Source organism: Lemur catta, chromosome 1 (genome assembly GCF_020740605.2).
Source record: "Lemur catta isolate mLemCat1 chromosome 1, mLemCat1.pri, whole genome shotgun sequence".
NCBI classification, from domain to species: domain Eukaryota; kingdom Metazoa; phylum Chordata; class Mammalia; order Primates; family Lemuridae; genus Lemur; species Lemur catta.
Genome location: NC_059128.1, coordinates 42,646,289 through 42,674,007, shown reverse-complemented (window position 1 = coordinate 42,674,007; position 27,719 = coordinate 42,646,289). Strand labels below are relative to the sequence as shown.

General features: G+C 38.5%; 1 protein-coding gene across 2 annotated transcripts in view; it reads right to left on the bottom strand.

The window, feature by feature from the left end:
• The window catches only part of FERMT2 (FERM domain containing kindlin 2), a 73,544-nt gene extending 57,133 nt beyond the window's left edge, over positions 1–16,411 (bottom strand). For both annotated transcript variants that reach the window (XM_045567003.1, XM_045567008.1), the window contains exons 1-2: positions 16,186–16,411; positions 15,628–15,793 (exon numbers count right to left, since the gene is read on the bottom strand). In XM_045567003.1, the coding sequence (XP_045422959.1) occupies positions 15,628–15,784 (157 nt within the window). In that variant the 5' untranslated portion in view covers positions 15,785–15,793; positions 16,186–16,411. The remainder of the gene's footprint in view (positions 1–15,627; positions 15,794–16,185) is intronic.
• Positions 16,412–27,719: the final 11,308 nt, after the last annotated feature.

The window sequence follows — 27,719 nt, the reverse complement described above, 5'->3', positions numbered from 1 at the left end:
TTGAGCCCAGGAGCTGGAGGTTGCTATGAGCTAGGCTGATGCCACGGCACTCTAGCCTGGGCAACAAAGTGAGACTCTGTCTCAAAAAATAAAAATAAAAAAAAAAATAATTGAAGTAACTTTCAAGTCATTCCTATCTTCCTTAAGACTGTTCATTGGTAATCAGATTATTCTAGAAAGATCAGAAGCAAATTCCTAAATTGCTCAATCTTATTCTAGAGAGGTAACCTTTCCTTCCAGAACTATCCCTTATTCTGGAGAAACAGAATTCTCAACAGTGCAATCTACAACATTAACATCCAGGACTTAACTGAAATTTCTATAATGATTTTCCACAGCTATGAAAAACAGGAAAAGAATGCTTCAATAAAAGCTCCAACTCTAACTTGATATATACTTTTGAACTCTGCCGAATCTTATTCTCCTGCATCAAGTTATCATTAATCAACAAAATAAAAAAAGGAAATACTGGTAATGAAGCATACAAACATTTCATAATATTGTCCCCCACCCCATCTAGCAAATTAAGGGAAGACTATACCAAGATCATAAAATAGTAATTATATTAACCTAATCTTTATGTCTTCAAAATTGTACACTATATATCTAAGTTGTCTTTTACTTCTTCCTCTCCCTCAGTTTTTATTTCCACCCAAGTACTATGGAGTCTACCTGTTAAGGAGCTGTTCACTTGTCCCTTCCTCTCCTTTATTTTGCCTTAGTTCAGGTCCTCAACATCTCTATCCCGGACTACTATAACTCCATTTTTTACAATACTACCCAGAGTTATCTTTTAAAATGCAAACCTGATCACTTTACTTGTCTACTTAAAAACTTTCCAAGCCTCTCTGTTGCTGAAGTGTCTTCTAATCCCTTAATAGATTATGCAAACCTTAAGCATCTGTGTCCCACATTGTCTTTGTCCAGGGGGCTCTCGCCATTCCCAGGAGCAGCTCATGCTCTGGTCTACTTTGTGGAACAAGCTGGTGTTTCAGGTTTCCTTGACTGGATATCTTCTCCTGTCCCCTTTTATCAAAATGGCAAAATCATAGAAAACCCAGCACCAATATTACCATCTGAGTTTTCACCGACCCTCCTGTCAAAGCACCAAGGTAGACTCTAGCACTTAGAATGATACATCACACTTAATTATAATTTATTTTATGTTACTAACTTCCCCACTAGATTAGGAGTCTTTGATTTTATTCATCTAGTATCTCAGAGGCTGAGACCAGGGCCTGGCATATGGAATTAAACCAATAAATATTTGTAATATATAGGCAATATGTAAGCAATTTGAATAATCAATTGAAAAACTATAATTGTTCCATAATAAGATTTCTTGTCAACCATTAAAATATCTGTGATTATATAAATGTATGAAAATGGAAAAAAACAGCAAAGCCACTGTTTATTTAGTGTACTATAGTTTAAAACACTAAAAACATTGAGAAATGTTACCTTTTTCTGTAAAAATGTAACAAGAGTAGCTTAAATAGTGCTTGCCTTCTCATGTAACTTATGATGTGGAGCTAGAATCTTATGCCTTGGCAAACTGTGATACTCCTTTCTACGTTTAGATCAAATTCTAACATTTTATCCTTTGTACTTTGAATATCAAGAAATATCTCTTGAAAGTTCCTTCAATAGGCAGGGGTTTTTTGTATTTTGGGTTTTTTTGCTGGTGTCACTTCCTTTGGGACATCTTCATCCTTTCTGTCACACCACTTGCCTCATTTATGTCAACAAGTTCACCTTCGCTAAATTCCGTTGGCTGCATATCTATAGTCTGCCAAATGGAAAAGGCATTCCCATTCCCATGGTGAGCTATTTCTTCTATAACTACCTTTATATTTCATTTGAATTTCATTTCCAGCATTTCATTATCACTTTGTTTCTTTGCTGGTCATTTTCATTCTTCACTTTATCTTTCTTGGTCAATTCTCTTTTTCAATTACCCATTTTTGTAAAATATCACATGAGTTTGTTACTAGAGGACAGGGAGGCAATACAACTATATACTTTGCTGTCTGTGCATGAATAGTATAAAGGTACAAAGTCACCAGTCATAGACAGACTTTGAAAAAAATGACATGACTGGTCACTGATCATGATAAACATCTGTTATTTACAAGTGATTTGTGGACTGAAGAGCTAGCAAACAAAATTTGTACTTTATGCAATTGTGAGCCATGTTGTTAAACAACTGTTGTTATTTAATTAAACTGTGGTAAGTGAAACGTGCATATTGAAACTGTGCAAAGTGTTGTTTCCAAAAATCTGGCTGGTATGTCATACTATTAAAAAAAAAAGTTCATTTTGTTTTGGTTTGTTTATTTTTAAGAGACAGGGTCTAGCTCTGTTGCCCACACTATAGTTTTATCCTCTTGGCTCAGCCTCTTGAGTAGCTAGGACTACAGAAAAAGACATCATACACAGTTAATTTTTTTTTATTTTATAGAGGCAGGGTCTCAAGGCAATCCTCCCACCACCTTGGCCTCCAAAAGCACTGGGATTATAGGTGTGAGCCACTGCACCTGGCCAAAAGTTTTTAATGTGTTAGTAGAAGCTGTAAACTGCATCAAAATTGACATATTCAAATTGCGAACATATTTCATTTAAAGTACCCCATTCAATTTTACCTTAAGAAAATTATTGTTTTTACATTAAAGCTTCAACTGCTGAGATAGACAGTGTTCATTTACGGAAAGCATTTAGAAACTGCTATGGACTCAATGTCTATGTCCTCTCAAATTTGTCATGTTAAAATCCTAATCCCCAATGTGATGGCATTTGGAGACGGGGCTGTGGGGAGATAATCAGGGCATGGAGGGTAGAACCCTTCTGATGGTATTAATGCCCTTACAAGAAGAGAAAGGAGAGAGCTGGCTTTTCTCTCTCTCCCTCCCCCATGTGAAGAAACCAGGAATAGGATCCTCACCAAAAGCCAACCATGCTGGCACCCTGATTTTGGACTTCCCAGCCTCCAGAACTGTGAGCAATAAATATTTATTGTTTAAGCCACTCAGGCTATGACATTTTTTATGGCAGTCCAAACAGAAACTAAACTTCTAATAAAAAATAACAAATTGTTATTTCTTCCACAGAGCTAACTGACTGAAAACTTGGGAATTCACTCTTCAAAACAAAATCAACAGATCAACTAAGTTTACAAATAGCCTTTTGAAGTTACAAATCCAAAATGCTAATGTCTATCAATCCCAACTTATTATGTGGTACTATAAGATACACTAACTCAAAGTTGTTGGGAAGTTTTATCAAATCATATAAGCCATGCATGCAATTAAAGAGTGCACAAATAGAAAGTATGCCAATTATTCATTTCCAGAGGGTGGGGTAACTTTCTATCCAATCCTGAAGGCTTATTGCTAATTGTGTTCAACTTGGCTTAGTTCCTAGAAGATAGGGCCCAGAGTCCACACAGTATAAATGTCTGACAAATTCTAAGACAGTAACATCAGGGCTAAATTCTCCAGTTAGTATGTGACTCACTGACTTACTAACTGGATTTGTCTTTTAAAAGTGATCAAAGGCACTAGCTATTCTATAGTTCAAAAGAAATAATTTAGTAAGACTATTTAATTGGCTTTGACATTTTAAATTTATCTCAGAAAATACTAATAGAGAACTAGAATGTAGACTGCTGGAAAAAATATTTCTTAAAATCCGAGAGGCTTATCACTGCTTATATCTTATATTATTGACTTATATTAATGCAATAAACTTCAAATTTATAAAAATCCGATGTCTCTCCCTGTTTCAAATCTTTTATTGGCATTTCACAGCTCTAGGATAATGTCAAATCTTTTAAATCTGGTTCACAAAGTACTTTAAGCACTTGTTTTCTTCTTCAGCCTCATGTTAAGTCACTGGTTCCCCAGGACTGCCTCCCCATCATCATTAGACTTCTTTCAGTTCCTCAACTGGCCACCCTCCTATGCTCCCCTTCTCACCTTGGGAATTCTCAGCCTCTCCCCAACCAGTTAGTTGTTCTGCCATCCCATCCCCTCACCTGGGTATCTCCTGCCATTTTTCTCCTGACTAACCTAATTCATCTTCAGGTCTCAGCTTAAGTCACTTCCCTCCAGAAATCCTTTTGTATATACTAGGTCAGGATCCCCAGTACATACCCCTATAACTATTTCAATTACCATAACACTCATCACACTATAGTAATTACTATGTAAAGACTATCCTTACCCTAAGACTACAAGTTGGGTGAAGGTAAGGAAGCAGTTAATTCTGTTCACTCCAGTTTGCAGTATAGTCTCTGTCATTCAATAGGTTCTTATTTAAAAATATTAAGTGGTTGAGTGAAGGAATAATGGAATATTTCACATTTATTAACTATATCTTTCCTCTCTATAAACTTATCTTCTATTTCTCCAAGCTATTCTACAATACACCAAGAACAATGCAATCCCCAACCTGGAATGCCTTTCTTCCTAACTTTTCACTCTGGCGCTCTTCAAATAAGGCCAGTCATTACCCATGCTTCTAAATCTCTATCATCTACCTGTACTCAAATGCCATTTATTTGGCACTTCTCAACCAGACCATCACCTCAAAGCAATCTTCTGTTTTCACTTTGTTAGTAGAAAACTACTCACATGGAGAGCAAGGACATCCCATTACCTAATATAATGCTTGGCCCTCCATAAATATTTGCTACTGCAAGTCAAGTTCACGTACCTCTTATTTCCACATGTCTCATGCCATATACCTCTATAACCTACCAAAAATAAAGCACGAGTGTGCAGAATTATCTTCACCCAGAAATGTTTACACAAGAAATGTCCCATCTCATCCTAAGGCCCCTCTCTGCTATTCTAAGTTCTTTAAGGCATTTAATTCCCAAATTCATAAGGTGAGATAACTGTGAGATTTCCCAATCCCAACATCCAACAGGACCCTCAATAAAATAATTATTACAACTAGTACTATGTGCCAAAAACCATTCTAAGTGCTTTACACATGTATGTGCATTTAATCCTCACAATAACCCAATAACCCAATAACCCAATGAGGTAAGTCAAACACTATCTCCATTTTACTTAAAAGGCAACTAAGTTACAGAGATGTTAAGTAACTTGGCAGAAGGTCACAAAGCTTATATGTAGTGCAGGTAGTATTCAAACCCAGGGAGTGTACTTAGAGAATTCACAACCATTAAACAGAATCTACAAAGGCAAGAAAATCTTCTAAAATGGTTTTAACAAGAGACAAAATAAGAAGGGGTTTCTGGTTAAACACTATATAAATAAAATGAAAATAAGCCAATTAGAATATTTAAAACTGCAGTTCAAATTTATGTTTTAGGTTTACATAGTATTTGAAAGATAACTGTGGATTACATTTTATGGAGCTCTTAGTATAGTCATTCTATTAACCACCAGGGATTCTGTTAATCCTTTTAACATCATATTTATTCAATACATTAACTCCTAAAAACAGGTAAGTAAACACAGGTTAAGTGAGATTAAATAGTGTGTCAGGAAAAGCTAAAATAATTTGCCCAAGGTCATATGTAACTACAAAGTATCCAGGTCTTACTTAGACTAAGCTCTTAACCACTAACAAAATTCACCTTCTAAAGGCATTTGTCTAACCAGAATATTAAATTTATAGAAATACTCTCCATTTAGCATAGTTTATCTATTTTTCCGATGAGGAACCGTAAGCACAGATAAGGCAGTTGGTCACACAGCCCAAGGTCATACACCTAGAATATGGTAAAGTCAAATTTCTGACACAGAACTGCTGTCTCTCAAAATCTATGCCCTATAACAAGAGCATTCTATCTGAGCAACAGAATTCATCACTACCTTCCATAAAACTTTTTAAATTGATACAACAATCATTTGCTTTTTTTCAAGTTATTTTTAATTTCAAAGGTTATAAAATTCTCAAATCTGAACCCAGGAACTACATTAAGGAACATTAAGCTGGGAAGCACTTACCCAATAGACAACTTCGTCTACAATCAATAATGCTAGCACTTTACTGGTGTTTTATTCATAACCCTGAGTGTTCCATTAAGAAAAAGATATCAAAAACATCATTACATTAATGCTTTGAAATTACCATTGATCTTTAAAATACGTATTTTTTAGTTACAGTATGACATAAAAATAAGACAGTTAAATATCTGAGAAAAGACTACAGATTCTAAAGTAGATATCACCCCTCTGGGTTGGAAGTTATCAGCTCAATAACCACGAAAGGTGTACAAGGGTCGCCCCAAGCATGCAATGATGCTGGCCGGTCCTTGTATATCTAGACAGTACAGTCTGAAACCCGAATCATGAATGAAAATGCAGATGTAATCCTCACATCTTAATCATTTACTGCTTATCTCCTTTTTAATCTCATATACACTAATTCACTTAAAAGCAGAATTACTGAAGGTGAGAGAATATCAGAAGATATTTTCAATTAATTTTTTTCAATTAATTTTCAAAACATTTTACTATGTAACTCTAGGTAAGCCACTATGAATAAATATGTATAATATTCTCAAAGAAGGAAAGCAGACTAGGATTTGGATACTAACCCTTTGACTCACAAGAGTATAGTTGTATAATAGATATTTTTATTTAAAGAGATTTAGATATTGTTTACATATGTTCTAGTTTAGAGCGCTGCCATTATTTGAAGAACTATCTTCAAAGAACCCTAATATATTACACATTACAAACGGAGGGGAACAAACTTAAATGAAGGCTTACTCTGTGGTTACCTATATTGAGATTCTGAAAATTGAAAATCTACCTAGCCAGTAGGTTACTTATTAGGGAAATGCAACTAAAATTGCAGTGAGATACCACTGCTGTTTATCAGAATGGCTAAAATTAAAACAAACAACAAAATAAACCCTGACAATAACAAGTGTTGGGGAGGACTTAGAGCAACTGCAACTCTCTCATAATGCTGAAGGCAAAATGATGTGGCCACTCTGGGAAAGTACGGCAGTTTCTTATAACTTTAAGCATGTACTTAGGACACTACTCAGCAATCCCACTCCTGGGTTGTTGCCAATGAAAATAAAAATATATATTCACATAAATGTGTATAGCAGTCTTAACTCATAATCTCCAAAAACTGGAAACAACCCAAATGCCCAATTGCTGAATGGATAAACTGTGGTACATATCCTTTCAATGGACTACTAGTCAACAATAAAAAAAACTATTAATAACATACAAAGGAAACTCAAATGTATTATGTGAAGTGAAAGAAACCAGATTCCAGGAGCTAGATATTGTATGGTTCCATTTATAGGATATTCTTTCTAGAAAGGCAAACTATTTTCAGAAGCTGGAGTTGAGATGGGCTGATTACAAAGAACACAAGGAAACTTTTTGGACTGTTGTAAAAGGTCTACATCTTGATTGTAGTAGTTCTACATGACTATGAGTATGTTGAAACTCAGAACATTATACTAAACAGGATGAATTTTACTACATGTAAATTATACCTCAATAGGCCTGACATTAAGAAAAAAATTATACTAACTACAAGGGTGCAGTAACCAAAACAGCATGGTACTGGCACAAAAATAAAGACATAAACCAATAGAATAGAACAGAGAACCCAGATATAAAACCATTCACATATTGCCATCTGGTCTTTGACAAAGTGGACAGCAATATATACTAGAGAAAAGAATCCCTACTCAATAAATGGTGCTGGGAAAATTGGACAGCCACATATAGAAGACTGAAACAGGATCTCTCTCTCTCACAACTCACAAAAATTAATTCAAGATGGACAAACACAATCTAAGACATGAAACCATAAGATTTCTAGCAGAAAACATTGGAAAAACTCTTCTAGATATTGCCCTAGTCAAAGAATTTATGAAGACCCCAAGGGCAATCAAAGCAACAAAAATAAATAAATGAGACTTGATTAAATTGAAAAGCTTCTACACAGCCAAGGAAACAGTCAACAGAACAAACAGACAACCTACAGAATGGGAGAAATGCAAATCAAAATCACAATGAGACAGAAGTCTTAGATATCTGAATTTATTTGCATGCTATACATCCAATAAAGGGCTAATAACCAGAATCTACAAAGAACTCAAGCAAATTAGCAAATCAAACATCCCCATTAAAAAGTGGGCAAAACACATGAGCAGAAGCTTTCCAAAGGAAGATAGACTAATGGCCAATAACATGAAAAAGTGCTCAATGTCACTAATCATCAGAGAAACGCAAATCAAGACCACAAGGAGGTATCACCTAATCCCAGTGAAAATGGCTTTTATCAAAAAGTCCTAAGACAATATATGCTGGCATGGATGTGGAGAGAAAGGATCACTTATACAGTGTTGGCGGGACTGCAAACTAGTACGGCCTTTATGGAGAATAGTACGGAGATTCCTCAAAGAACTAAAAGTAGACCTACCATTTGATCCAACAATCCAACCACTGGGTATTTACCCAAAGGAAAAAAAGTCATTTTATCAAAAAGACACTTGCACTCGAATGTTTATTGCAGCACAACTCACAATCACAAAGAAGGGGAATCAACCCAAGTGCCTATCAGTTCATGAGTGGATTAATAAAATGTGGTATATGTATACCATGGAGTACTACTCAGCCATAAAAAATGAATAAATACCTTTTGCAACACTCTGGATGGAACTGGAGACCCTTTTCCTAAATGAAGTATGGCAAGAATGGAAAAACAAACACATGTACTCACTCTTAAACTGAAATTAACCAATCAGCACTCATCTCATGTGCACAGATGGAAGTAAAACTCCATGGAAATTGTGCAGGTGGGAGGGGGAAGGGATGGGCAAAAATCATACCCTAATGGGTACAATATACATACACTATTCTGGGTGATGGGTGCACTTACAACTTTGACTCAAGCATTATAAAAACAATCCATGTAACCAAAACATTTGTAACACCATAAAATTCTAGGGAAAAAAAAAAGAAAAGAAAAAAACTTAACAGGAAAAAACAATTATATAATAATTATGCAAATAATTTAAGAATGAAATATAATGAATATGAATTTGTAACCACAATTCCAAGTGCAGAATGTTACATCTCTTAATTTAAAAAAAGAATTATTTTTAAAATATGTTTACCTCACACTGGACATATATACCTTTTTTTAATGTACCATGACATTAGCATTTTTATTTCAGTAAAATACTTAAACAAAAATACTACATACAGTAGCTGTTTTCTGAAACCACTTTCATTAGTTTCTAAATAGGCCCAATGTTTTCATGTGCCAAGAAACAATTTTATATCATTCCTTTGTTATAAATGAATAAAAATTATTGCTCTTACAGAATGTATTAAGTAGAGAATTAATTTACTACTGATGCTTTTATGGGTATAAATTTTTCAAATCCCTGGAATACTATCATCCACTTATTGGTCCATTGCATTTCAGAAACCTTGTGAAACAGTACTTAAATAGCTTTGTTACATTACAGAGGTAGGTGTGTGTCTGGAAGTGGGGGAAGAGTAGAATGATAGATATTTTTCTTATTGTTTGGGGGATGGGAACAGAAAGCAATCCCAAACTTTTCCCCACCAGTAAAGCTGGAACTTATTAATGTTGAATATTCTAGATTACATTTTAACCCCTTTTTCTTTTTTCCCCACTTCAATATATGCAGAAACTTTCAATGCCACTGAGAAAGTAGTCAATCTCATTTGTATAGCACTAATAGTTTATATAAAGCAACTTCATGGGTATTATCTCATTTAAATCTCACCAAAATCTATGAGGAATTTTTTAAAATTTTTATTTCATAGAAGTTAAAACCCACTCAGTAGGTTGAATTAGTTGCTCAGAGATCATACAAACCAGTTAAGTGGCAGTGCCAGAAGTTGTATTCAGATCTGACAAAAAAGGCAACATGTTTCTTAACAATCTGTGTATCTGTTAGTACCCACTACAGTCTGAGGACAGCTGATATTACAGGAAATCTGTATCTAATGATGTCTAAAAAATATTATCCACAGTTTATCTAATAGAAAGCTAAGAAGTAAACTAAATTTTAAAGATAAAGTATATGAAACAGAACCTATAAAAATATCACTCTTAAGTGAAATGCACTGACAAAGAACCTTATTTTAAAAAGATAAAACAACGTCTTGAAAGACAAAGGCTGAAGAACTGTTGTGCAGGGTGGCCGTGAAGTTTGGAAACAGACACTATTATTTTATTTGTATCTTAATGTAGTATCAATAAGCCATTTATTATATATTCTCCTGTGGTTCCACACTTGGTGGCCATTCTGTGTATTAAAGGAGATTAAGAGGCCAATTTGGTAACAACTAAATGTGGAATGAGATCCCAGATGGAAAAAAGCAAAGGCCATTACTGGGACAACTAACAAAATTTGAATATAGATGTATATTAGATTATGATATTGAATCAATGTTAAATTTCCTGAATTTGAACATTGTACTGCAACTATGTAAGAGAAGGTACTTGTTCTTAGGTGATACACACTTAAAGTACTGAGGGATGAAAGGTTAAGATGTCTGCAACTTACTCAAATGGCTCCAAAAAATGTGTTTGTGTATATAGAGAATTCAAATGGCAAAATGTTAACTAGTGATCTAGATGAAGATTATACAGTGTTCACTAAATCACTCCTTACATTTGAAGTTTAAAATTTAAAAAAATTAAGTGTTGAAGATAAAAAGTAAAACTTTAGTTTCTTTCGATTTTCTCCAATAGCTATTAGACATTTCCAACAAGGTCTTTTGTAAGGAAATGAATAAAACATATATTCCTTTTAGTGTCTCTATAAGTAACTCTATTTGGAAACAGTTTTTATCTTAAAAAACTGGGTATTAAACATGGCAGCAAAAAAAAAAAAACAAAAACGAACCCACACATGACAGCAAATACCCCATAACATGTCCAACGAATATCTCAAACTTTATTAGGTGCCATAGAATGATAGTGAAATTTATGTACTGTCCTATATTTTTAAGGAGCTTAAAATTCGCTAAGAAACAGATAAAATTCAATATGCAGTTCCTATGAATCATTAACAGTATTCTAAACACTAGCTAAACCTGCTATCAGACTTGACTAAGACCCAATTCGCTTTAACATTTTGCCATTAAGTGGTTCTCCCACCCCACCTCCAAAGATTTTTCAAAATTTCTTATAATCTTAATATATTTCACTATGAATGCAATGAGGATGCAGCATGTAGACGTTTAATTTCCATAAGCCCTCAGGAAGAAAAACAGGATTTCAACAGCATAGACACCATTTCACTAAAAAAGCATATGCCTTCCCCAGGGAGCACTAAGCATGCGTCTGAGAAGGGAGCTGTCCAGTTACATATGCATCTCTCTCCCTGTGTGCATCTTGCCAAGCTCTGATCCTAGTGTTTAAAGTATTTTTTGTGTGTAACAAAGCCCCTAATGCAAGCCAACTTCTTTGGCACTCAACTAAAGAGACTTATTTTTGGAGTTCCTAGAGAAAAAACTACCTGTTTTCTACTTCTGTGAGATTCAATGAATGTATAGCCTACTTAATGATCACTTTAAAGGATTTTTAGTATAATTTTACTTTAGTATAATTTTACTAAAATCTACTTCTTTTTTTGGTCATGTGTGCAGACTTTACAACCTAACTTGATCCTAACATGCAACTCCAATATAAATGTACTTTTTTCATTATTACATGCCAAGAACATGACACACTTAAAAGCAGGGACTACTTCTTTCCAAAGGCCACAGTCAGAAACATAATCTTCAAATTTTCTAAGGCAACTTTATACATTTCTCTTTATTTATTCCCAAGTCCCCCAACTTGCATTTTTTTTCGCTGGATTATTAACTGATCTGATCTAACCCAACTTCTACATTCCTCATACTCATAGAATCAGAGCTAGGAGAAACTTAGCAATCACCCAGCCTATTTTTCCCTCTAAGTTCACAGAGCTGGATGTTGGACACTGCCATTCAGTGAGCTCCATATTACAGTAAGTTCCTTATTCTCTACCTAAATTGAATTTTTATAGAAAGGTAGAAATTTAATGTCAAAGTTTTAAAAAGATACTTTTTATAAAATGATACTAAAACTCACTGAACACATCCACCAAGTATGAAAGCTAACCATCTCTTAGGTACTCAGAGTCCTCAATGCTGACTAAACTCTGAATCCCACTGAGTATAAAGGTTTTCTTTAATCCTTCTCAATAGCTGCCAGAAGAATCCCATAAAATTGGGATTTTTCCCAATTCTTTACAAAATTCATTTTTGAATACAATTATTTTAGTTTCATTCTCTAATGTCTTGTTTTTATAATCCTTATCCCTAATGTTTTATATTTTTTCTTTAAAAAACACTATACACATTTGAAATTTGTTTTTAATTAAAAAAACCCCACTAAATTTTAAAAGCTCTGTTTAAAGCTTTCAATTTTGATGTTCAAAAAATAAATGGGTGAAAATAACAGTTTTTCATTTTCAAGATGAGGTATAAACATTGAGGGGATCAATTATTTGTCTAGTATCAGCACAGACTGAATCACAGATGAAAAAGACTGTCATATCAGAATATAATTCCCTAAAGCTCACTTCCTCATGGCATATAGTCTTTATTTTCTTTTAAAAGGTTAATGCAGAATGACAAATGTGTTTTATACTAAGATTGAAAAGAGAACTTGCAGATCTTTGAAATCATAAATCTAAGAATCATATTTTAATGACGATAACTGAGGTGCAAAAGTTCTTTATAAGATTCTAATTCAAGTTGACACATGAGGAAAAAAAAATTCTAACTAAATCCAAAGATATTGCTGACCCATACTGAGGAAACATTATTTATGTTTTTGTCTTACTTAATTAAAATGCCTCAGTCTGAGATAAACACTGTAGCTTCCCGAAAAGACTGATGTTCAAGGGCTGAACTGTAGAGCTAAGTCAACCTTTTTGATCACAGTCCTCTTTGAGAAACCAATGAAAGCAAATAAGCCTCTTCCCAGAAACTTCCATATGGGCACACACACAAATTTTAATACAATGTTGAAGAGTCATCCTGGGATCTATTAACTCCAGGGAAATAATTGCTGTCACCAACATTAAATGGGAAGACAAACTTAACATACAATGGTTCCAACGAGATTAGGAAGTTATCAGGCAGTTTGGGGTTTGAAGATGTAGGTTAACGGTGCTGTACCTTCTGCCATAATTGCTCCCAGGTCATAGTAGCCTGATTGTGCTAATTGCCCATCAATGGTCTGAGACGCCAGACTCCTGTGCCATCTCATCCCTACCGTGATCTCCACCTCTTATCTTAGAATGCAAGCTCCTTTGATCCACCTTAGCCACTGCTGGCAAGTAGTCATCCAGTCTGCCCCTTAATACCTTCGGAGACATAACTCAGGGCTTCAAAAGGCAAGCCATTCCAGTTTCAGGCAACTCTAAAAAATTACAAAGTTCTTTTCTCATTTGACTAGCCTGGTTTGTGGATGTTTTCAATGCTTTCCTGCTGAATTTTTCTTCTATTTACTTGCCAACAGGTTAACAAAATAGTTTACTATTCAAAGTATCTTGTCCTAAAAACCAGGAGCAAAAAATTGTCTAACTCCACTTTTACCAAACAGGAAAGTCAGAATTACGCTGAAAAGTACTTTCTATTTGGAACTCAAAGCACAAGAGGAATCATATTTGTTCAATTCAAGAAAGATGCAAGGTTCCCATATGTACAGCACTTCCTACCTTGTTAGGCTTCTTTCTCTGCAGAAAAAAATTTAAAATGCATAAGCATTAAAAAAGATTAAGATTATAGTGACTTAAAATTAACATCAATTCTGTCTGCACACAATTTATTCTCCATATTTCTATTTATGACTGTGAATCTGTAATAAACAGTTCTAATCAATGCAAAATAAATATAGAAATCATTATTTATTCATTAGATAAAGCCTGGCTTTCAAGAACTACAAGTTGTCTCAGTCACCTTCAACAGCTCCTTTTTTTGCAATATAAATAATATCTCATTGAGACCAATGTATTAAGGTCCATTTATCATATATTTGATAATTTCTGATACAAATGCTTGTTTCCTTTGAGAACAAAGGAAATATAAACATCATATTTGATATTGCCATCCTTAAATAATTCCATACCAGTACTGGACAAAAAAGGTTCATATACATTTTGCAAACAGAGATTTACTTGTTCAAATCAGATAAAAACACTGTTAACTGCCAGTTAATTGGTTAAGCAATAGGGGGAAACCTAATTTCCAAAGGGCTATCTAGGAGGGCTCTCTTTCCTAGGCTATGTCTCCCAGAGCCAAACAATGAACAGTCTTAGGAGGAGGCTACCTTGTAAGGAGCTTCTCTTTGATCCTTCAATAATTAAACTTCCTACAGAGGCAGAAGGCAGGTCCACCTAAATGAATTCTGCCTTATTTTGCAAATTGCATTAGAGTGCTATTTCAGTAAGTTTATATGGTAGGTATGCGATAATCCCCTGATAAGAAATAGATTTGGTGATAAATAACCACTTCTCTACTTTTCCAGTGTGGCTTGAAGAATGAATGCTGTGTTTAAAAAAACACCAAAGAAAGAAAGCCCCTCAAAAAAGTCCCCAAAACCAAAAAACAATTCCAGCCTAGAAAGACAATGCCACACATATCACCTTATCCCACAGCTGCATTATATACAAAAGGCACTTTAAAGGTCATGAAAACAATCCTCTGAGCATTTCTCTTATTTCTCTTATGATAAAATGATCTATTTAGTTGATTCTTCCAGCCACAAAATGGTTTCATTCACGACAAAATGTGTAGCGCAACATTCTTATACTTCGTATTGTAAGATACCCGATTATTTAAAACTGAGTCAGAATCTATCCAGTATGTATTTATACTCAAGCAAATATTGTTGACTTCGAATTAATTTAATAAAGTGCTTTTTAACACAAAGTTATTTCACTGGCATGCTATTAATATAAAATTGAACGCTCGAAATAGTTTACTTCGAGCACGGTCTATGCAGACACCAAGTTTGTCAAATAGTGCCCCACCCCTCGTAAGAGTGGATGACTGGAACATTTTAATGCACTCCACCACGTAACAGTACAGCTACAAAAACTTCATACCGGCGCCAATAGTTGTACATTTACCAGTACGTTTTTTCTTAAATGGATTTTGTATCATCCTCAATACCAAACGTCACCAACACTGAGGTATTGAAGAAACAAATTGAAGTACTGAAGAAACAGATGACCACAGACCCTATATCACCCTCTCAACATTCATTTGCATACTTTCCTCATTTCTTTCACATGAAGTAGGTAGATGTTAACAATTAAGGAATTCCCCGGCCCCATAACTACGCAATTAAGTTTGTAATTGGAAGGCTCGAATCACATTATGAAAATTCAAAGAGTAACAAAAGAAGATGCAAAGGGGAACAGGCTTATTTGCTTAAATATCACAAAATTTTAAACTTTTAAAAAAGCATGTGCGGGATGCCAAGATTTCCAGATTTCCAAAATCCGCCCCTCCCCCCGCCGCAAGTCTCTTTCCTCTCCTCCCCCTCCTTTCTGGGAAGTCGCGACTTTGACGCGGCTGGGATGCCACTCACCGAGTTTCTCCACCAACTTCAGCATCACCCCTCCGATGTGCACCTCCCCGGTCACTCTCAGGGTGACATCGCGGTTTAGGTCCGTTACATGGACACTCAGTTCCCACGTCCCGTCCGCGTAGCAGCCATCTGGCATCCTTATCCCGTCCAGAGCCATGGCTCCTTCCTGCGAGCACGGAGGAAATGGCTCTCGTAAGCAAGCGTCACTCCCCCAAAGGCAGGCAAATCCCACCGAATTCGCAGTGTCGGCCGCGGGGTGGGAGAAAGCGGAGGACCCGGGGGTTCCGCGCCAACTGCGGCGGGCGGCGGTGGGGCCGGGCTGCGGGGAGCACTCTGCGCCCCGCGCCCCTGCCCGGCGGCCGCGCCGCGCTCACCCCCGCGGCGGTGCCGGCGCCGCCCGTCCGCCCCGCGCAGCCCCAGCCTAGCGGACCGCGGCGGGCTTCACCTGCCCGCCGGCCGGCCGCACCCCGGCCGGGGGAGACGCCGCCGCCGGAGGCTTAACATTCCTCTCCCTACCCGCGCTCCCCTCAAATCCCAGCCCGGGCCCCGGCCCCTCACCGCGCGCTCCTCGCACTCCCGGCCTGGGCTCGTGCGGCAGCGGGCGTGAGGGTGGCGGCTAGCGGGGCGGCGGCGTCCGCGTCCCCCGGGTCCCGCTCCGCAGCCAGCCAACCGCTGCTCCGGGCCGGAGCCGCTAATGGAGTCCCGTCGTCGCGGCCCCTCGCCTGCTCCCCGCGCTCCACCCCTCTCTCCCCGCCCCCTCAGTCCGAGTCCGGCTGGGGCTGGGCGCGCCTGCTCCCTCCTCCCCCGCCCGGCCGAGCGGGCCGGAGCCGGTCCGGCCGGCCTCGCCCCCCCGCCCCCCGCGGGTGCGCTCCGGGGGGGGGCTGCGCGGCCTTCTGGGGGGCGGGGCGGCGCGCGCGGCGGGTGGGGGCTGCGCGGGGGGGAGCGGGGGGCGCCGGCGGTGCCGGCGGCGGCGGCGGCAATCTCAGCCCTGCGGAGTGCTGCCCTTTTATGGAAATGAAGGACCCAGCGCAGGGATTGAATCCAACATCCGGGCTCTCGGCGGCGGGCCCTGAGGAGGGGGAGCGGAGGGAGCGCGGGCGGCCTCCCCTGGGGGCGCGGTGGGCGGCGGGGCACGCCGGCCCGCGCCCGGGGCTGCGGCTTGGCGGGGGCTCGCGTTAGTGGGTGTCTGCGCTCCCTGCCGGAGGAGGGGGCTTGCCCGTGAGAAACGGTCGCAGGAAATTCCCAGAGCAAGGTCGTTTTCGGGGAACAAAGTCCTCCCGCCCCCTCCCCACACCTGGAGTGAGTCCAGAAGTCTCAGGGCTGTGAGACGTGCCGCACCCCGGGAGCTGGAGAGAGGAATTTGGGATGTAGAAACTTTAAAAAGTAAATGCCCAAGCCAGCTCCGTGAACATCCCACAAAAAAATGAGAAAACCCAAGAGGGAGGTGAACCACAAAAATTGCTTTGCAAGCAATGTCCGGCGCTATCAGCAACTCCTACTGGACTCCCAGGAGTTTGCAGGCGCCCTTAACTCATTCGGAAGCTCCCACCAGATGCTAGTCAAACATGTTCTACGATGCTCTCGTTTGGGGGCAGGGGGAAGACACAACTCAGTTGTACGAATTTTACTCAGAAACCGTTTCCCCAGCCTCTCCAGCTTTTTGTACGTATTTGAGCATTTTTACATGCGATTTAGAACTAACAGTTTATTAAAGCTTTCAGATGGATATACATCCTCCACTCCACCCTCAGCCACACCTTGAATAATTTTAATAACCCTGGAACGGTGCCTGCAGGGACAGGGAAGAGGTAAAGAACTTTACCTGTTGAAGACTGACTAGTGATGGAGAACTGGTCCTTCTGTTCCCTACTTTTCTTGCACTTCCCCCATTTACTGTTGTTCTATGTTGAGGGGACTCGGTTCAGAAACAAGAAGCCAGGGTAACTGCCCCGCTAGCAGATGCACGGCTCAAAAAATTTAGGTCAGAAAGATTCAGATAAGACACCTCTTAATTATAACACCCCAGTTTTAAAGGTCTTACAGTCTTCTTGAACTGTCTCAAACACTTTGAAAGGGAAGCCACCAGGCACCAACCCTTTGTTCATTGACACAACTGGGAAACAAGATTAGAGACTTCGAGAAAGCGGTGAGACCCTTAAAGGAGTGAAAGAAGCGAAATTTTGTCATATGCCAGAGGTTTGGCACCAAAAAATAGGGAAAAACCACTACAGTGTTTTTAGCCAGTCATCATGGAGAAATTGATGCCTACAGTCTCTAGTCTCCCTACTCCTCCAATTATTTTTACCCATGGATGTCCCACATAGTTCACTTGCAAGCAGTGTGCATGTCCAGAGAGGAGGGAGTTGTTTATGTAAATTATGGTGTTGAAAGTATGTAGCAAAATGTTTTTGATAAAATAGGAAATTGCTTGTTAGGGTACAAAACTGTGCAAAAGTGGACATACAGCTGCAAAATCACGAGCTTATTTATTTTTAAATATTCAGAGAAAAAAGACTGGAAGTGTGGTGAGATCATGGGAGGTTTTTTTTTTCCTTCTATTCTTTATTTTCTACAAACTCAGAAACTTTGCATACAAGACTTTCCTATCACCACCTCGAAGTGCATCCAGCATCTCTGTTTTTCTGTACATGCCGTTAAAGAAACAATAGGTCTGTCCCATGGAGAAATCTCATTGTTGGGAAAATCCCCACTTTTAAAATTTATTTGTTTATTTCCCCACCTTATCCCCAAAAGATTTATGGCAATGTAAAATGATGCATAAACTATGAGATAGCATACATAAGTGGCACAACAAGAAAAAAAGGTGGGTGGAATTGAGGAGTTTAATGGGCAGGGCAGATTTAAAATGAAACTGGGAATGAAGCTAAGAATTGTACTTTAATGACCTCTGCACATCTCCAGTAAGCTCTGAATAACTGTGGCTTCTCAAATATGCCTTTATAGAACCAAAAATATACTTGTCCCTCCAGAATATTCCCTTTCCTCAGACAAAATTGTTGAAGCTGACTGTTGTGGCTCAAAAACCCTTTTAATACAGATGGTCCCTGACTTACGATTTTTTTGCTTTATGGTTGTGTGAAAGCCATATGCTTTCAGTAAAAACTACAACTTCAAGTACCACTACAACCATTCTGGTTTTCATGTTTAGTACAGTATTCAACAAATTGCATGTGAGATTCAACACTTTATTATAACACAGCCTTTGTATTAAATGATTTTGTCCAACTATAGAGTAAGGTAAGTATTTTGAGCATATTTAAAGTATGCTAGGCTAAGCTATAACATAATGTTTGGTAGGTTAAGTGTATCAAATGCATTTTCAACTTATGATGTTCTCAGTTTATGATGGTTTATTGGAACGTAACTCCATCATAAGTGCACTCAGTTTCCACATTCTAGTTGTTTTCCCACTCTCCAGTGAGAGTTACTTTCTGACAACTCTCCGCCGCGTGCCTACTGCTCTGACTACTGTGCTATCTTTAATCCACTTCTATGAATGTTCCCTACATTTAGTGATGGGAGGAATTTTAATGTTATAAATAACTACCCCATTTCTTAACATTTGAAATAGCTTAATTGTAGCTTTATAAGAGGCTTTACTAGCTTTAGAAAGTCAGCAGTTATGTTTAAGCAATATCATGCACAGGAAGGCAGGCGCCCTCAGTTAAGTACCATTGGAGGAATAATTAGATTAGAATGAGTGCAACTGGAACCTTTAGACCCTCTTTTTGAGTATTTCAAGCTGTTGTTTGCTTTGAAGATTAAAGAGGAGTCAGACTCGAATCTCTGAAACTGAAATTTTTTTTTTCTAGTTTATCAAATGAGGCCTTCAAGTGCATTTCTTAAATATTTACTTCCACCTTTTCCAATGTATTCAAATGTAGAAATCCCCCACTAGAACCACTAAGACAATGCAATACTTGTGGTACTTACATCATACTGAAAAGTAGCCGAGAACTCCAGTGTTTGGAAGAACAGCTCAAGCATTGAAAGCAGCAATATCCAAATAAGGTACCAAGCACAGAACTTAGATTTAGACCAAACGATACCTCACAGATCTGCCGTCAAATACAGCCCTCGGGCTTGGTAATCCTCAAGTTGACTTTAGCTTTTTCTCTGAGCTTGTTTACGCTGTGCTTTATATTTCTAACAGGTTAATACAAAATATAACCACTGGGTTTGAAAGAAGGAGAGAGATTGGGGGCAGAAGAAAATAAGAGAAGGTTTGTGTGAATGTGAATGTGTGTGTGGGGGGGCTTAAGAAATGCAAATGAGGTCAGCAAAATGAAATATGAATTATTTCTGTCAAATACCAGGTAAGCAGAATTCCCTCCTTGTCACGGGGATTGCCCCAAATGGAACATGCCAATAAAGCTACTAAGGAGGTAGAAATCAAGGGGGCTGGGGTTTGATCTAAGAATGGAAAGGAAGGATGGAGAAGCCACTTTTTGGATAGAACTGGGCAGTCATTGTAATTAAGAAAAGGACTGGCAAACTGAGAAACAAGGAACATTTGGTAGGAATAGGGCTATTTTTACATGGCCTGAAAGAAGGTCTCTGATATAACAGTGAAATCTCTACTTCAAGGGGAAAGAAATGCACTGCTTGCATTTACTGCTTTTGTTACAGAAAGTTTTTTGTAGAAAACCATGCTGGGTGATACATTTTTCCCCTGTGACTTAAGTTTAAATATCATGATTCTTGTGAAATGTTTGAACCAACACAATAATATGAAATGTTCACACACCCCTGCACAAACATAGTAGCTAATTGTGAACTTATCACAGGGTAGGGCATTGAGACAGACATGTAGAATGCATAACACATGTCATAAGCTCTTAAGGAACATCTATCTAATGTAAGAGGCCTATATTTAAAATGTCAGAAAGGATATCCACATAAAAAAAATGAACTTAGACCCCTACCTCACACCATACACAAAAATTAACTACAAATCGATCATAGACTTAAACATAAGGTCTAAAATTATAACATTATTAGAAGAAAACATAGGCCTAAACCTTTGCAACCTTAGAAAAGGCAGTGGCTTCTTAGACAAGACATTAAAGCATAAGCAACAAAAGAAAGAATAGTTAAATTGAATTTTATCAAAATTTAAAATAATTGGCCCATCATGGTGGCTCACACCTGTAATCCTAGCACTCTGGGAGGCCAAGGTGGGAGGATCGCTTGAGCTCAGGAGTTTGAGACCAGCCTGAGCAAGAGTGAGACCCTGTCTCTACTAAAAATAGAAAGAAATTAGCTGGACAACTAAAAATATATACAGAAAAAATTAGCTGGGCATGGTGGTGCATGCTTATAGTCCCAGCTACTTGGGAGGCTGATGCAGAAGGATTTCTTGAGCCCAGGAGTTTGAGGTTGCTGTGAGCTAGACTGATGCCACGGCACTCTAGCCTGGGCAACAGAGTGAGACTCTGTCTCAAAAAATAAAATAAAATATAACAAAATAATCATTTTTCAAAGGACAGCAACAAAATGGGAAAAAGCACTTTATAGACTGGGAAAATGATTTGCATATTATATTATATCTTTTAAGGAACTTGTCTCTAAAATATATAAAGAGTTATTATGACCCAACAATAACCCAAGACAAATAACCCAATTAAAAATGGGCAAAGAATATGAATAGACAGTTCTTCAAAGAAGATACACAAATGGCCAATAAGCACATAAAAAAGATGGTCCACATCATTCATCATCAGGCAAATGCAAATCAAAACCACAATGAGATAACATTTCATAGCAACTAGAATGACTACAATAAGAAAGATAATTACAAGTGTTGGCTAGGATGTGGAAAAATCACAACCCTTATACATTGCTGGTAGGAATACAAATGGTCAGTTGCTTTGAAAAACAGTTTGGCAGTTCCTCAAAAAGTTAAACATAGAGTTACCCTATATTATTGTCTGAATGTTTGTGTCCTCCCCAAATTCATATATTGAAACCCTAAACCCAAAGGATGGTATCAAGAGGTAGGACCTTTGATTAGATTGGGGGGGCTCCCTTTGGGTAGATCACTAATCCCTTTTTTGAGGGGATTAGTGCCCTAATAAAAGAAGCCAAAGAGAGCTCATCCACCCTTTCCACCATGTGAGGTCACAGCTAGAAGGCACCATCATGAACTAGAAAGCAGCCCTCACCAGACACAAATCTGTTGGTGTCTTGATCTTGGACTTCCTAGCCTCCAGAACTGTGAGAAATAAATTTCTGTTGTTTATAAGCCACCCAGTTTATGGTATTTTGTTATAGCAGCACAAACGAACTAAGACACCACATAAGCCAGCAGTTCTACTCCTAGGTAGATACCCAAGAGAATTGAAAACATATGTGAATATTCATAATGTCTAACAAAGATGGGAAAACTCAATTGTCTTTCAAGCAATGAATGGATAAACAAAATGTAGTATATCCATACAATGAAATATTATTCAGCCTAAGAAAAGAATGAAGTATTGATACATGCTACAAAATAGATGAACGTTGAAATTATGCTAAAATCATGAAGTCAAGTGAATGAAGCCAGACACAAAAAGTCAAGTATTATATGATTCCATTTATATGAAATAACCGGAATAGGCAAAACCATAGAGGCAGAAAGTAAATTAGTGGCTACTAGGAACTGGGGAGAGAGGTGAGAAGAGAGTGGGAAGTACTACTAATGAGTGCAATGTTTATTTTTGGGGTGCTAACATGCTCTGAAATTAGATAGTGGTGATGGTTGCATAAGTCTGTGAATATAGCATAAACCATTGAATTGTACCTTGAAAAGACTGAATTTTATGGCATGTGAATTATATCTTAACAAAGCTGTGATTTTAAAAGGGATTCATGAAAAAATCAGAAGGAAGGAAAGGGAGCAAAACAAAAAGGCTAAAGTACAGATCCATTTTAAGGACAGTCATAGTCTAGGCTTTGAAAGAAGGTGAGTAACGAAGTTGTGGAACGTTTTATGAAGAAGATAAAGCCAAGTGGACCTGAAGGAGTAGATGGAGTCAGGGCCATCAAGAGAAGTAGTACGGAAAAATCACAAGGCAGAAGTAAGGATGGTGTGTTCAGCAGCCAGGAGAAGAGAGGAAGAAATGCCAAGGAAATGCTCAGGGGGAGAGTGAGCACAGAGTGAGGCCAGACCAGGAAGGATGGAAATTTATTCTCTGAGGTTAAAGACAGGGAGCCATTTAAAAGTTGGTGCATGGTATTTCATGAAAGCAATGTTCAAATAGATTAATCTGGGAAAAACATGCAGGATGGATTGAAAGAGTTTGGAATCTGGAAGGTTGGTTTGGAATCTGTTTATAACTTAGATGTGAGAAAAAATATTTGTCTGATAAGGTAAGCAATAGAGGGCAGAGGGTGCAGGGGATTTCAAAAAACTTATTAGCAAAAAGCTTCAGAGTATTTTTGATGTTCCAGGTGCAGTGCAGGGCACTTTAAATGTTCCTCACAATAACCCCAGGTTTTTATTACTATCCTTAGTAAATGTGAGTTAACTGATGGCTAGATTGGTTATTTGGTTACATAACTTGTCTTAAGCCTTGTAGCTGGTATGTGGAAGAACTGCAATTAAAACCTAGGTTTGAAAAAAAATGGTCACAGTGGAGCTACTGAACTGGGAAACAGAAGTTGAGAGGAGCCAATTTCAGGGAGCAAGGGAAGGATAAAGAGTTTTTAAAAAGAAATATTGAATTTGGGGTGAAAGCATCATATCCAGTGGAAACATTTAGAGAGCATTTAGATGAATAGTCTGGCAGTCTTGTGAGAAGATCAGATCACATGGAGAAATCATTAATGTAAAGGCAAGCCTTAATGGATGGCTCAGCACCCCCAAATGAGGCTGACCCTTGGGGAACTGCTCCCCAAAGGCAGAAGCAGGAAGAAGAGTCATCCAAGGTAACAGAGAAGAAAGGATCAGAGTTAAGAAAAGAATCAGGTTAGTCCAGTGTCAGGCAAGCCAAAAAAGAAGAAGAAGAAAGAAGAAAGGAGAGAAAGAGGCTGGGCGCGGTGGCTCACACCTGTAATCCTAGCACTCTGGGAGGCCGAGGCGGGCGGATTGTTTGAGCTCAGAAGTTCGAGACCAGCCTGAGCAAGAGCAAGACCCCTGTCTCTACTAAAAATAGAAAGAAATTAGCCAAACAACTAAAATATATATACAAAAACTTAGCCGAGCATGGTGACACATGCCTGTAGTCCCAGCTACTTGGGAGGCTAAGGCAGAAGGATCATTTGAGCCCGGGAATTTGAGGTTGCTGTGAGCTAAGCTGATGCCATGACACTCTAGCCTGGGGAACAGAGTGAGACTCTGTCTCAAAAAAAAAAAAAAAAAAAAGGAGAGAAAGAAAGAAATTATTTCAAGAAAGAGAAAGGGTAGTTAGTCAGCAGTATCAAATGACAGAAAAGTTCAGGAGAATAGTTAATCTTGCAGAGGACAATTCTAGAGCTGACTGAAAACAGATTTCAAAGAGTTAAAGAAGAAAAAGGGAAGTTTGGCAGAGAAAGGAAAGCAAGAAATAAGATGGTAATCTGGGGGTGCAGTGGAAGCAAAGATGCCTTTTCAAAACAAAGGAGATCTGAGCGTGAGTAAAGACTATGGAAAATATAAGGGGGAAATGTTTGCTTAAAATCAAAACCAAGATCCCTCACCAGGATAATTGCAAAGATTCAGGAGGAAACAGGAGAAGCCCTTGCCAAGCCAGAAGAAATACACATCAATTTTCAAGGATAGGATTGGGTTCTTGGAAGGCTCTGACCGCTGTATAAAAGTGGAAAGGCGCAGCAGGATAGGGTAAATTGGTCATAAACATATTTCAGCAAATACTGTCAATGTTAGTCAACCAGAGGGTGGGGCTGGCTGGGTTATTGTGCTGCTCAGATGGACGCGCTCCCAAGTCGGATCTGGGCCGGGATGTAAGGAAGGAAGGATGTGATGGAGCGATTATTTCAGTACAACTAGGGCAGAGATTCAGAGGCCCATAAAGGAAAACCAGTGGTGACAGCAGAGATGCTAATCTGTCCAGCCTAGAGGTGCTGCTACACTCGTGAGTCACTGGAAGGCCACAGGCTGAAGGGCCAGTCCCCACAACTGCCTTCATCCTACAACACAACAGAAACTCTGTCTTGACCAGTGCTTCCATGTTAATAAACATGCTGGGTTCCTCCCTGATCTTCAGTGTTATTTATTTTCTAGCAGGTTTCTCCTAGTTTTGAGTGGCAGGTAAAAAGCCCATTCTGAGAAATGTTCTCTACCCTTTGTCCTTTGTATTGCAATGTCCTCTTTAAATGCATAAACCCTCTATTCTTCCCAAACCAGGAGTGGCAGTTCCACTAAAAGAGCCAAACCAGAAAGTCATCTACAATTCCAATTGCCCTAGGGCCACCTTGGTCCAACTTGGAAGGACAAAAGTTCTTTTTATGTACTAGCTTTTGGGAAGGTACTCTCAGGTGACAGAGAGGGACGAGCAGCTGAACATTGCCATCTGGTGCCTGGGAGGTGTCACTGTAAACCTTTTCCCTCTCTTGAACTAAATGCAACAAATAATACATTAAGAACTTAGTAAACCGATGGAAAAAGTGTCTCTGCACTTATTAAAAGATATACTCTTCATAGAAATTCAGCAATATTCTATTAATACAACATGGATGAACCTTGAGGACGTTATGCTAAGTGAAATAAGCCAGTCACAAAAAACAAATGCTGTATGCTTCCACTCATACGAGGTACTTAGAGTAGTCAAAATCATAGAGACAGAAAATATTTAACAGAATGATGGTTGCCAGAGACTGAAGGGAAAGAGAAATGGGGAGTTATTGTTTAATGGGTATCGAGTTTCAGTTTTACAAGAGTTGTGGAGATGGATGGTGGTGATGGCTGTACAATATTGTGAATCTATGTAAATACCACTGAACTGTTCACTTAAAAATGGTTAACATAGCAAATTTTGTTATATGTACTTTACCATAATAAAAAATTGAAGAAAAAATGATAAACTCTTGATTTTTGGATCTCATCTTCTCTTTAGGACTGTCCTCTTGGAGGTAACCTATCCCCACATCATCAATGTTTCCTGCTTTATCTGATTCTCTCCTTGCTTCCAGATCATTCTCATCACCATATAAACAGACTCTACTATCTCCCATTTAAAGGAAGAAAAGAAAGAAAAATTTCTGTCTTGATCACATATATTCCTCCACTACACATTTACTGCTATGGTTCCCTTAAATACAAAACCACTCAAATGAAATGCCTGTATGTAATATCTCTCCTTCCTCAATTCTAAATTACTTTTAAACTCACCTCCAAATTGGCATCTGAAGAAAACAAGAATATGTCACTCCAAATTATGCCTCATTTTTTTCAGACTTGCTCTGCAGCTCAACCAAAATATGCCTCTTTGACATAAAAATTATTTTTGAGCTGAAGGCAATTAAGAAGCAGCAAATGGAGGAAAAGATCTATCAAACCCCTTTTCTTCCTAAAGACAGGATATAAATTCTCCTTTACTGGAGACAATTCTAGACTGTTATCAGCCCAGATATGGCACCAGAGAAATCTGCAAATGAACCTTACTTCATTCATTTCCTCCCATAAACCTTTCCACAGTGTCCCGACCTTGGAAGCCTAAAACTGCTTTCCTTTGTCCTTTCCCTAGAAATTTATTGTTCTTTGTTAAAGATGCTACATAAGCCAGAGTTCTAAGCCACTGACTTATTTTTCATTGAGGTTTCTCCCAGGTGTTGTACACTGCACGTGTTAATAAACTTGTTTTTCTCTTGTTAATCTGTCTTTTGTTATAGGTGTCCCACCTAAGAACTATGTTTCTCTTTCCCAACATCTCTGTTTCTACTGCACCACTGAAACTGTTTTTTAACATCACCAATGATCCCCATGTTGCAAAACAAATGCTGCCTTTTCCATCCTCTTCTTCAACCTCTCTTAGACACTTGTCCTCTCTTTTTCTAGATATACACTCCTCTTTAAGTCTGGAAATTGCCATCTCATTGTTTTGCTTCTACCTCTCTGTACTCTTTTTTCAGTCTTCCTTGCTAGCTTCTTCTCTAGCTGATGTCTAAATTCAGCATCCTATAGAACTCTGTCTGGGACCTCTTTTCTTCTCTGTACCCATTCTCTCTCTAGCTGAGCTCCTCATACCTTGAGGCTTAAAATTCCCAAATTTGGCTGATGAGTCTCAAATCTTTAGCTCAGACCTGTGTTTGGGGCTCCAGATTTGTAGATTTATGTGCATGCAGTAGACGTTTCAAATTAACATGCGCAATGCAAGACTCTAGACTTTTCCTCCGATATCTATTCCTGCTCCAGCATTTTTCATCTTGTCAGATGATACCGTCATTCACCCAATTGCTCAACCTAAATGGTTTTAGGAATCAGCCTTGATTTTCCACTTTCCTTTACTTCCCTCCTGCAAAGACTCACTTAACACTAAGTCCTGTTTGTTTCTAAAATAGATTCCAGATTGATCCACTTCTCTCCAGCTCCACCATCAGGTCCTAATCTTAGCTATTGTCTTCTCACTTGGATTACTTATTCAATAGCCTCCAGAGTGGGCGCTCTGATCTTCCCCCTCCTGTCCATTTTCTACACAGTAGCCAGAGTGAACCTTTAAATCTGTAATCACAGCACTTACTCTTTTTTTAGACATATCAGCAGCTTTCCATTCCACTTAGATTAGGATCCAAACTCCTTACCATGGCTTAAAAGACCTCACATGATCTGGTCCCAACCCACCTCACTGAGGTCCTGCTCACCGCATCCTTACTCTTGCATCCTAGCATATGCCATTCCCCCTGCCAGCAGGCTTTTCCCTGGCTCTTCCTGTGGCTCTCTGTTTCTGAGCCCCAACATCCTCCCTCGGAAAGGCTTCTCCTGGCCATGCAATCTGTAGTAGTCCTTGCTCTCCTTCCCCCCACCCCCAGTTAATTTCTATTTCTTCATCTGCTTTTTTTCTCTTATAAAACTTATCAAAAATTTAAAATCGTCACATATTTGGCTTTTTTAACTTATTTGTCTCTGTCCCACTCAGCCAGCATTCCTTTCC